The following is a 12,103-nucleotide window of genomic DNA, read 5'->3' on the forward strand; positions in this document are numbered from 1 at the left end:
ACGTACCTCTCGGTAGTGTGTGGCCTCCACTTACCTCTCGGTAGTGTGGCCTCCACTTACCTCTCGGTAGTGTGGGTGGCCTCCACTTACCTCTCGGTAGTGTGTGGCCTCCACTTACCTCTCGGTAGTGTGGGTGGCCTCCACGTGCCTCTCGGTAGTGTGGGTGACCTCCACGTGCCTCTCGGTATTGTGTGGCCTCCACGTGCCTCTCGGTAGTGTTTGGCCTCCACGTGCCTCTCGGTAGTGTGTGTGGCCTCCACGTGCCTCTCGGTAGTGTGTGTGGCCTCCACGTGCCTCTCGGTAGTGTGTGTGGCCTCCACGTGCCTCTCGGTAGTGTGTGTGGCCTCCACGTGCCTCTCGGTAGTGTGGGTGGCCTCCTCGTGCCTCTCGGTAGTGTGGGTGGCCTCCACGTGCCTCTCGGTAGCGTGGGTGGCCTCCACGTGCTTATCGGTAGTGTGTGTGTGGCCTCCACTTCCCTCTCGGTAGTGTGTGGCCTCCACTTGCCACTCGGTAGTGTGGGTGGCCTCCACGTGCCTCTCCGTAGTGTGTGTGGCCTCCACGTGCCTCGCGGTAGTGTGTGTGTGGCCTCCACTTGCCTCTCGGTAGTGTGTGGCCTCCACGTGCCTCTCGGTAGTGTGGGTGGCCTCCACGTGCCTCTCGGTAGGGTGGGTGGCCTCCACGTGCCTCTCGGTAGTGTGGGTGGCCTCCACGTGCCTCTCGGTAGTGTGGGTGGCCTCCACGTGCCTCTCAGTAGTGTGTGGCCTCCACGTGCCTCTCGGTAGTGTGGCCTCCACGTGCCTCTCGGTAGTGTGTGTGTGGCCTCCACGTACCTCAGTAGTGTGTGTGTGGCCTCCACGTACCTCTCAGTAGTGTGGGTGGCCTCCTCGTGCCTCTCGGTAGTGTGGGTGGCCTCCACGTGCCTCTCGGTAGCGTGGGTGGCCTCCACGTGCTTATCGGTAGTGTGTGTGTGGCCTCCACTTGCCTCTCGGTAGTGTGTGGCCTCCACGTGCCTCTTGGTAGTGTGTGGGTGGCCTCCACGTGCCTCTCAGTAGTGTGGGTGGCCTCCTCGTGCCTCTCGGTAGTGTGTGTGTGGCCTCCACGTGCCTCTCAATAGTGTGGGTGGCATCCACGTGCCTCTCGGTAGTGTGTGGCCTCCACGTGCCTCTTGGTAGTGTGTGTGGCCTCCACGTGCCTCTCTGTAGTGTGCGTGGCCTCCACGTGCCTCTCGGTAGTGTGCGTGGCCTCCACGTGCCTCTCGGTAGTGTGTGCGTGGCCTCCACGAGCCTCTCGGTAGTGTGGGTGGCCTCCACGAGCCTCTCGGTAGTGTGGGTGGCCTCCACGAGCCTCTCGGTAGTGTGTGTGGCCTCCACGTGCTTCTCGGTAGTGTGGCCTCCACGTGCCTCGGTAGTGTGTGGCCTCTACGTGCCTCTCGGTAGTGTGGCCTCCACGTGCCTCTCGGTAGCGTGGCCTCCACGTGCCTCTCGGTAGTGTGTGTGGCCTCCACGTACCTCTCGGTAGTGTGTGGCCTCCACGTACCTCTCCGTAGTGTGGCCTCCACGTACCTCTCGGTAGTGTGTGTGTGGCCTCCACCTACCTTTCGGTAGTGTGTGTGTGGCCTCCACGTACCTCTCGGTAGTGTGTTTGGCCTCCACTTGCCTCTCGGTAGTGTTTGTGGCCGCCACGTGCCTCTCGGTAGTGTGGCCTCCACGTACCTCTCGGTAGTGTGTGTGGCCTCCACGTACCTCTCGGTAGTGTGTCTGGCCTCCACGTACCTCGGTAGTGTGTGTGGCCGCCACGTGCCTCTCGGTAGTGTGTGTGTGGCCTCCATGTGCCTCTCGGTAGTATGTGTGTAGCCTCCACGTGCCTCTCGGTAGTGTGTGTGGCCTCCACGTGCCTCTCGGTAGTGTGTATGTGGCCTCCACGTGCCTCTCGGTAGTGTGTGGCCTCCACGTGCCTCTCGGTAGTGTGTGTGTGGCCTCCACGTGCCTCTCGGTAGTGTGTGGGTGGCCTCCACGTGGCTCTCGGTAGTGTGGGTGGCATCCACGTGCCTCTCGGTAGTGTGTGGCCTCCACGTGCCTCTCAGTAGTGTGTGTGTGGCCTCCACGTGCCTCTCAGTAGTGTGGGTGGCATCCACGTGCCTCTCGGTAGTGTGTGTGTGTGGCCTCCACGTGCCTCTCGGTAGTGTGTGTGGCCTCCACGTGCCTCTCGGTAATGTGGGTGGCCTCCTCGTGCCTCTCGGTAGTGTGTGTGTGGCCTCCACGTGCCTCTCAATAGTGTGGGTGGCATCCACGTGCCTCTCGGTAGTGTGTGTGGCCTCCACGTGCCTCTTGGTAGTGTGTGTGGCCTCCACGTGCCTCTCTGTAGTGTGTGCGTGGCCTCCACGTGCCTCTCGGTAGTGTGCGTGGCCTCCACGTGCCTCTCGGTAGTGTGCGTGGCCTCCACGTGCCTCTTGGTAGTGTGTGTGGCCTCCACGTGCCTCTTGGTAGTGTGTGTGGCCTCCACGTGCCTCTCTGTAGTGTGTGCGTGGCCTCCACATGCCTCTCGGTAGTGTGCGTGGCCTCCACGTGCCTCTCGGTAGTGTGGGTGGCCTCCACGAGCCTCTCGGTAGTGTGTGTGGCCTCCACGTGCTTCTCGGTAGTGTGGCCTCCACGTGCCTCGGTAGTGTGTGGCCTCTACGTGCCTCTCGGTAGTGTGGCCTCCACGTGCCTCTCGGTAGCGTGGCCTCCACGTGCCTCTCGGTAGTGTGGCCTCCACGTACCTCTCGGTAGTGTGTGTGGCCTCCACGTACCTCTCCGTAGTGTGGCCTCCACGTACCTCTCGGTAGTGTGTGTGTGGCCTCCACCTACCTTTCGGTAGTGTGTGTGTGGCCTCCACGTACCTCTCGGTAGTGTGTTTGGCCTCCACTTGCCTCTCGGTAGTGTGTGTGGCCGCCACGTGCCTCTCGGTAGTGTGTGTGGCCTCCACGTACCTCTCGGTAGTGTGTGTGGCCTCCACGTACCTCTCGGTAGTGTGTGTGGCCTCCACGTACCTCTCGGTAGTGTGTGTATGGCCTCCACGTACCTCGGTAGTGTGTGTGGCTGCCACGTGCCTCTCGGTAGTGTGTGTGTGGCCTCCATGTGCCTCTCGGTAGTATGTGTGTAGCCTCCACGTGCCTCTCGGTAGTGTGTGGCCTTCACGTGCCTCTCGGTAGTGTGTGTGTGGCCTCCACGTGCCTCTCGGTAGTGTGTGTGTGGCCTCCACGTGCCTCTCGGTAGTGTGTGTGTGGCCTCCACGTGCCTCTCGGTAGTGTGTGGGTGGCCTCCACGTGGCTCTCGGTAGTGTGGGTGGCATCCACGTGCCTCTCGGTAGTGTGTGGCCTCCACGTGCCTCTCAGTAGTGTGTGTGTGGCCTCCACGTGCCTCTCAGTAGTGTGGGTGGCATCCACGTGCCTCTCGGTAGTGTGTGTGTGTGTGGCCTCCACGTGCCTCTCGGTAGTGTGGCCTCCACGTGCCTCTCGGTAAACCGTAGCAAATGCGGAATCTGGAGGAATGCAATCAATCCTGGGCGGTGCAGGGAACTTGGATTCCGGAAAATCTTGTAGGCACAATACTCTATTCTGTTTTTTAATCATTTTTTTGGAATAAAGTCTTTTGATTTTAACCATCCTTTGGTCAAAGATGCTGGAACACCTGAGTATTGTTCACTCCTTTATTGAGTATGTCTTGATATTTGCCAATAATTTCCATCTGCTGTCTATTCCATTTGCTCAACAGCATATGAAATTGATTGTCAGTCAGTGTTGCTTCCTAAGTGGACAGTTTGATTTCACAGAAGTTTGATTTACTTGGAGTTATATTCTGTTGTTTGTGTTCTCTTTATTTTTTTGAGCAGTGTATGTGTTTATTGTCCATACAAGTGCTCTCTAAAATGTACAGTGCTGACGAATATTGGCGCTACAGAAATAAAAATTATATTACTAATTGACACACAGCCGCCTTCTTCCTTGGTGCGAGTGCCGGGAGCTCCTCAGTCCTCGGTGTGGTAGTACAGGACACACAGCCGCTTTCTTAATCGGTCAGAGTGACGGGAGCTCCTCAGTCCTCGGTGTGGCAGTACAGGACACACAGCGGCCTTCTTCCTCGCTGTGAGTGACGCAAGCTCCTCAATCCTCGGTGTGACAGTACAGGACACACAGCCACCTTCTTCCTCGGTGTGAGTGACGCGAGCTCCTCAGTCCTTGGTGTGACAGTACAGGACACACAGCCGCCTTCTTCCTCGCTGTGACGGGAGCCCCTCAGTGCTCGGTGTGGCAGTACAGGACACACAGCCGCCTTCTTCCTCGGTGTGGCAGTACAGGACACACAGCTGCCTTCTTCCTCGCTGTGAGTGACGGGAGCTCCTCAGTCCTCGGTGTGGCAGTACAGGACACACAGCCACCTTCTTCCTCGGTGTGAGTGACGCGAGCTCCTCAATCCTCGGTGTGACAGTACAGGACACACAGCCACCTTCTTCCTCGGTGCGAGTGACGGGAGCTCCTCAGTCCTCGGTGTGACAGTACAGGACACAAAGCCGCCTTCTTCCTCGCTGTGAATGACGGGAGCTCCTCAGTGCTCGGTGTGGCAGTACAGGACACACAGCCGCCTTCTTCCTCGGTGAGAGTGACACATGCTCCTCCTTCCTCGGTGTGGCAGTACAGAACACACAGCTGCCTTCTTCCTCAGTGAGAGTGACACATGCTCATCCTTCCTCGGTGTGGCAGTACAGAACACACAGCTGCCTTCTTCCTCAGTGAGAGTGACACATGCTCATCCTTCCTCGGTGTGGCAGTACAGGACACACAGCCTCGGTAAGAGTGATGGGAGCTCCTCAGTCCTCGGTGTGGTAATACAGGACACACAGCCACCTTCTTCCTCAGTGAATGGTGCAAGCTCTTCCATCCTCGCTGTGAGTGTTGCAGCCTTCTTCTTCCAAGGTGTGGCGGGGCTGGACATATGCATCGCTCTGTTCGCGCTGTACGAGGTGGGTCTTACTCCATCCTTGGTGTGGTGTTGCGGGACATGCAGTCATCTGTCCGCAAGAAGTTGTACCTCCCCACGCTGAATAAGTCAGTTTAATTTTGGTCCACATAGAGAACAATGGTATAAATACAGAACCTGAACAAACGCAGCAAGAAACACATGAGAAAAGGAGATGGGAGGAAGGGACTGCTGTAGCCACAGGACAACAGACAATGGCTTGGGGGGGGGGGGGGGGGGCATTTTCATTTTTACAACTTTTATACAAATGAAAAAGCAGCTGAAATGAGCCAGCAACTAGGAGTGTGGAGAGCTGTGTCAGGGGTTCGCAGCTCAGTCCCTCACCCTTATGATAGCATCAAGAGTTCAAATCTTCTTTAAAACAAAAAAATATATATGTTCCTATGTATATACAGCCAAGAGAGGAGGCGCTTAGTAACAGTCCACACGGCTCCACAGCAGCCTCGGCACTCAGTCCACGAGGTACCACCACTGCAGAACCCGTTCTCGAGGTACCACCACTGCACAACCCGTCCTCATCTGTAACTCTGAGAACTGCTGCATGATGAGCCATCTGCAAAAAAAATAGAGACACGAGTGAGGAAACACCATGGCATGTATGGAACCGAGAGCAAGCGAGTAAATCCCACCAGCGCGATCGTCCAGTATGTCGCGCTATGATCTAGATCCTGCCTGCAATAGTTCTAACAAATGTGTTCATGTGGAGCGGTGATGCTCCGTCCGCAAGCCTGACTGCCGACAACCCTCCCACCCCAGCGGCCACTCCTGCCCTAGTCCTTACATCACCATCTCCCCACTGATTGCTCCTGATGTACTTTTCTCCTATGTTTTCGCCTAACACTGCACCGATGGGCGAGAGTTAGGAGATAGGCATTTTCCTGCTTCCTTGAGCTGTTCCAAATGTTTAAGAGAATTGTGGCTAATCAGCTGCAATGTGCTGATATAAAACGTCTGGTAGAAAAGGGCAGTGTCCACAAGCTGATGGTGCGCTCGGCTACTTGGAGCATTCGGTGAGTAAAGCCAGTGTGTTTGGGATGTTGAGCGCTAAGCCCCACTCCGAGGAGCCAGGATTTCCGTGTGTTGTCAGCAGCCAATCGGCCTACGATTCTTTTCTATCATTTGTTTTTCTTTCACTGATTTACATACGAAACTAATAAAACAGATTGCGGCCCGTAACATCAAAACCGCCTGGTGTGAACTGTGCCTTGTGGTGCCCGATACACCTGTCTGACCCAGTAGACAGCAATCCCATGAGCTGATCATCTTACCGGTCACATATGGCAGAGACCGCTCCAACCCATTAATCTAACAAGTTGTATGTCGCAGGTTGCCAATCAACAAGAGTCAAACTATTTGCTCACAGTGTCTCGTAGATGGCTGCCGGGGCAGATAAACCTCTAGTCCTGTGGCAGGACCTGCCTCTGCTCATCGAAGAGCACGAGAATCAGCACAGAAGAAAACACCCGAAGATACGGGTTTGTGTCCCTCATGATTTTTGATAGAGGATCGTCCAGAGTGCAGATACCGTGGCTCTGTTTCTCAGTGAGGAGTCACAGAAAGTGACTGACTCAAGAGTAAGACAGCATACAACACCCTAAGCTAAGGAGTGACGTTCTTGCTCGCTTGGAAGTTGCACCTGCCGTCAGAGCCCAGCGAGTTTACACACAGACACGTCTGCCGGACAAACTGGTGATATCGCAAATGTATTAATCGGGTTGCTGCCACTTTTTAGCAAGATGGAACAAAGAGCTATACTAGAGCCCAGGACATGGAAAGTAATCCTGAACTGACTTGTTTGAGTTTTACCAGGTCAGACACAATGCTGTGTGGGACCAGCGGACCTGAAGGAATATGGACGAATTAGTTGGCTTGCTGGAGTGATATGTGAAAATGGAGGCCCATCTACAGAGTTCTCTCTCCTACTCAGCCAAACCCAAAAGAAGCTGAAGACTTCTCAAGTGGGAAAGACCATTCATAATATAAAGGGGGTAAATGGCTCCACATGATGCTCCATGCAGTATAATGGCCCCACCTGATGCTCCATGCAGTATAATGGCCCCACCTGATGCTCCATACAGTATAATGGCTCCACCTGATGCTCCATACAGTATAATGGCTCCACCTGATGCTCCATGCAGTATAATGGCCCCACCTGATGCTCCATGCAGTATAATGGCTCCTGTTGTGAGTTCATTTTCTGGTCGACCAGTTGTGAGTTCTCCTGCCAGGGTCCCTCTGGTGGTAACAGGAGGTAGTGAGGCTGATTTAATCAGTAGAGATATGCCACCTGATAAGGAGGATGACGATTTGACCTCAGGAATCTCAGACTGGATTTAAGACAGCCGACTCCCTATTCTGGTGCTGGTGATTCCTTTTGGCTTGTCAGGTCTTGGTTTTCAGCTCTGTTCCAGTCATCTAAAGCTAAGTTTTTCTGCTAATGTTCACACTTGATTTTGTTGGTCTAATCAGTTTTTTGTGTGGTCAGCCAGCCCCGGCTGGGGCTGTGCTGAATTTCCACTCTTATTTATCTTTATTTGCCAATTTGCTTTTTGTCCCTTATTAGATTGGCCTCTTTTTGCTCTGTCTCAGAATATTGCAGAGTGCTGATAAAGGTTTAGAAATCTAGTGACTTCAGGGTTAATTTTGCTATCGGAAGTGTTGGACATTATTTTTGTAGGGTTTTTGGCAGATTGCAGACAGTGGCTTTCCTTTCCTGTCCTTTCTAGTTAGTTTGAGCCCCATCGTTTGCTCAGCCTATTTTCCTGCCTGTGTTTGTGCTTTCATCTTGTTTCACCGTCAATACAGGTGTGGGGGCTGTCTTTCCTTTGGGGGTCTGCTCTGGGGCAGTTAGTTTTCCCCTTTTCTTGCTTCAGGCTTACGTAGTTCTCCGGCTGTGACGAAGCATCTAGGATCATCGTAGGTACGCTCCACGGCTGCTGCTAGTTGTGTGGTTAGGATCAGGGATCTGCATAGTTACCAACCTATCTGGTTTCCTGTGACTTAGCTTGTTTTGTTTTTTTCTCCTTGGTGACCCATTCATAACAGGCTTTAGGGTACTCAAAAGCAGGAAAAAGTGTCAGAATTTTTTTTTTTTTACATTTTTTCCTCTTTTTCTCTGGGGCCATAGGAGGATTTTTTTTTCCTAATGGAGATTAAGCAATTGTCTGATCGTGTGGAGCAACTTGCTGCTGAAGTGAAGGGAATTTCCACCTACCTCATTCAGTCACATGCTGCTGAACCTAAGATCCCTACTACTGATGTGTTTTCTGGGGATCAGTCTAAATTTCTGAATTTTAAGAATAATTGTAAATTATTTCTTGCCTTGAAGCCTAACTCATCGGTGAGCTCAGCGCAGCAGGTTAAAATTGTCATCTCCTTGCTGCGTGGCGATCCCCAGGATTGGGCTTTTTCTCTGACACCTGAAAATCCTATTCTGACTAATGTGGATGCATTTTTTCAAGCCTTGGGGTTGTTGTATGATGAACCTAATGCCGTTGATCAAGCTGAGAGAACCCTGTTGGCATTAAACCAGGGTCAGGATTCTGCAGAATCCGGAATCAAAAATTCCGAAAGTGGGCGGTCCTTACTACATGGAATGATGGTGCATTGGCAGCTCTCTTTCGGAAAGGTTTATCAGAGACCGTAAAAGATGTTATGGTGGGATTGCCTGTTCCCTCTGGTCTGGATGATTCTATGTTATTAGCCATTCAAGTTGATCGGCGTTTACGTGAACGTTAAACCACATGGGAGGTGCTGCCACCTGTTGAACAAATGTCTGAACCAATGTGATGGGGTTTTGTCTAGGACGCAACGTCAGGAGTTTAGAAGGCGTAATAAGCTGTGTTTATTCTAAGGAGACGCCTCTCATACTATTTCTGTCTGCCCTAAACAAGAGAAATGTTTTGCACACACATTTGCTGTGGGTAGTGTACAACCTAAGTTCCTTTTGGCAATTACTCTGATCTGCTCCTTATCCACGTTTTCCACGAAGGCTTTTGTGGTTTCAGGAGCAGCGTTGAATCTGATGGATTTGGACTTTGGTAAACGTTGTGGTTTTTCCTATGACACCTCTGCGGACGCCCATTCTTTTGAGGGGTATTGATGCCACTCCTTTGGCGGAGAATAAACCTCAGTTTTGGACCCAGGTGATAATGCGAGTTGCCCCAGACCACCAAGCAAATTGTAAGTTTTTGGTGCTGCATAATTTGCATGATACTATTGTTCTGGGTTTTCCCTGGTTGCAAACTCATAATCCAGTTTTGGATTGGAAATCTGGGTCTGTGGTGAGTTGGGGTTGTCAGTGTGTTCTTAGGGACGCTCCTGTTTTCTCCACCTCCCCTCAGTCTCATGATATTCCTGATTATCTAGCCGATTTTTCTGATGTATTTAGTGAGAGCAAGACTGTGTCTTTGCCTCCTCATAGGAGTTATGACTGCAATTGAGTTGATGCCTGGGTGTAAATTTCCCAAGGGTCGGCTTTTCAACTTATCAGTACCCGAACATGATGCTATGCGATCCTATATTAAGGAGTCGTTGGAGAAGGGTCATATTAGACCATCGTCGTCACCTTTAGGTGCTGGGTTTTTTTTGTGTGGCCAAGAAAGATGGTTCATCAAGACCGTGTATTGATTATTGTTCCCTTAACAAGATGACGGTTAAATATCAGTACCCGTTAACTCTGGAGAATAAATCAGACATCAGAGGTAAGAGTGCCTGCTGGTTTACTAAGCTTGACCTCAGGGGGGCATATAATCTTATTCGCATCAAGCACGGGGATGAATGGAAGACGGCGTTTAATACTCCGGAGGGACATTTTGAGTACCTGGTGATGCCTTTTGGGCTCACTAATGCCCCTTCTGTCTTCCAGTCCTTTATGAATGATATTTTCCGTGACTTTGTGGATAAGTTTTTGATCATCTATCTGGATGATATTTTGATCTTTTTTAGTGATTGGGATTCTCATGTGGAACACGTCCGGATTTTGAGGGAGAATTCCCTGTTTGTTAAGGGATCGAAATGCCTCTTTGGCGTACAGAGGATTTCATTTTTAGGATTTATCTTGTCTCCATCGACTATTGAAATGGACCCGGCCAAGGTACAGGCCATTTATGATTGGGTTCAGCCTACTTCTTTGAAGGCCCTCCAGAAGTTTTTGGGTTTTGCTAATTTCTATCGTAAATTTATTAGGTAATTTTTCTGGCATTGCCAAACCACTGACTGACCTAACCAAAAAGGGCGCTGATGTGCTGAATTGGTCTCCTGAGGCTGTCTCAGCATTTCAGGAGCATAAGCAGAGATTTACTTCAGCTCCAGTTTTACGGCAACCTGATGTCTCACTTCCATTTCAGGTGGAGGTAGATGCTTCTGAGATTGGTGCAGGAGCTGTTTTGTCCCAAAAAGACCCTGTGACTTTTAAGATGAATCCCTGTGCCTTCTTTTCTCGAAAGTTCTCCCCTTCTGAACGCAACTATGACGTGGGGAATCGGGAATTGTTGGCCATGAAATGGGCATTTGAGGAATGGAGACATTGGTTGGAGGGAGCTAGACATCAAGTTGTGGTCCTCACCGATCACAAGAATTTGATTTATCTGGAGTCGGCCAAACGCTTGAATCCTAGACAGGCTAGATGGGCCTTGTTTTTCACGTGTTTTAATTTTGTGGTCTCTTTTCTTCCGGGCACTAAGAATGTAAAGGCAGACGCCCTTTCTAGGAGTTTCTTTGACGATTCCCTTAGTGTGACCGAGCCTACTACCATCCTAGGTGAGGGGGTAGTTCTTTCTGCCATTTCGCCCGATTTGAGACGCGCCCTGGAGGAATTTCAGGAGGATAAACCTGAGTGTTGCCCTATGGGAAAATTGTATGTTCCTGACCAGTGGAGAAAGAGTGAAGTCTGAAATTCATTGCTCCGCATTGGCTTGTCATCCAGGTATTTTTGGTACTAGAGATTTGGCGAGTCGGTCTTTTTGGTGGCCAGCCTTATCTTGTGACGTCAGGAATTTTGTACAGTCCTGGGGGACTTGTTCTCGGTCTAAACCCTGTTCTCGTTCCAGTGGGTTGCTGATGCCCCTGCCGATGCCCAAGAGGCCATGGACCCATATCTCAATGGATTTTATTTCTGATCTTCCTGTCTCTCAGAGGATGACTGTTATCTGGGTGATCTGTGATAGATTTTCGAAGATGGTCCATCTTGTACCACTCCCAAAGTTGCCATCTTCCGCTGAGTTGGTGCCCTTGTTTTTACAAAAGGTGGTTCGGTTACATGGGATTCCTGAGAACATTGTGTCCGACAGAGGAGTCCAGTTTGTTTCTGGAAAGCCTTTTGTTCCAATCTGGGAATTCAGTTGTCCTTCTCCTCCGCGTTTCATCCCCAGACCAATGTACAGACAGAACAAACCAGACCTTGGAGTCTTATTTGAGATGTTTTATATCTGCTGATCAGGATGATTGGATCTCATTTTTGCCCTTGGCCGAATTCGCACTGAACAATAGAGCTAGTTCTGCCACTTTGATGTCACCTTTTTCTGTAATTTTGGGTTTCATCCTTGATTCTCTTCAGGGCAAGTGGAATCTTCGTCCTGCCCAGGTGTGGACACTGTGGTTGAGAGAATGCAGCAGATATGGGACCAAGTGATGGATAAGTTGTCACTCTCTCAGGAAAAGGCCCAGCGTTTTTCCAACTGGCATAGGACCATTGGTCCCCGGTTTAAAGTGGGTGATATGGTTTGGTTGTCGTCTAAGAATATTCCTATGAAGGTTGCATCTAAAAAATTAAAGCCAAGATTTATTGGAACTTATAAGATTTTGGAGATTCTTAATCCTGTTTCTTTTCGATTGGCTCTTCCAGTTACGTTCAAGATCCATAACGTATTTCACAAATCTCTGTTGATGAGGTTTGTTGAGCCAGTGGTGCCTATGGCAGCACCTCCTGACCCTGTGTTGGTTGAAGGCAATGTGGAATAAGAGGTAGAGAAAATATTGGATTCTCGTTTGGTTAGACGGAGACTCCAGTATTTGGTCAAATGGAAGGGTTATGGCCAGGAGGATAATTCTTGAGTCTCTGCCTCTGATATTCATGCCAATAGATTGGT

The 12,103-nt window shown here is 51.0% G+C and overlaps 1 protein-coding gene across 1 annotated transcript in view; it reads right to left on the bottom strand.

The window, feature by feature from the left end:
• Window positions 1-5,071: 5,071 nt before the first annotated feature.
• CACUL1 (CDK2 associated cullin domain 1) overlaps window positions 5,072-12,103 on the bottom strand; it is a 101,143-nt gene continuing 94,111 nt past the window's right edge. Inside the window, exon 9 of the mRNA XM_073552721.1 lies at window positions 5,072-5,568. Within this exon, the coding sequence (XP_073408822.1) occupies window positions 5,531-5,568 (38 nt within the window). The 3' untranslated portion in view covers window positions 5,072-5,530. The remainder of the gene's footprint in view (window positions 5,569-12,103) is intronic.

This window comes from Dendrobates tinctorius, unplaced genomic scaffold, assembly GCF_039654945.1.
Source record: "Dendrobates tinctorius isolate UK_male_01 unplaced genomic scaffold, ASM3965494v1 ptg000195l, whole genome shotgun sequence".
NCBI classification, from domain to species: Eukaryota; Metazoa; Chordata; class Amphibia; order Anura; family Dendrobatidae; genus Dendrobates; species Dendrobates tinctorius.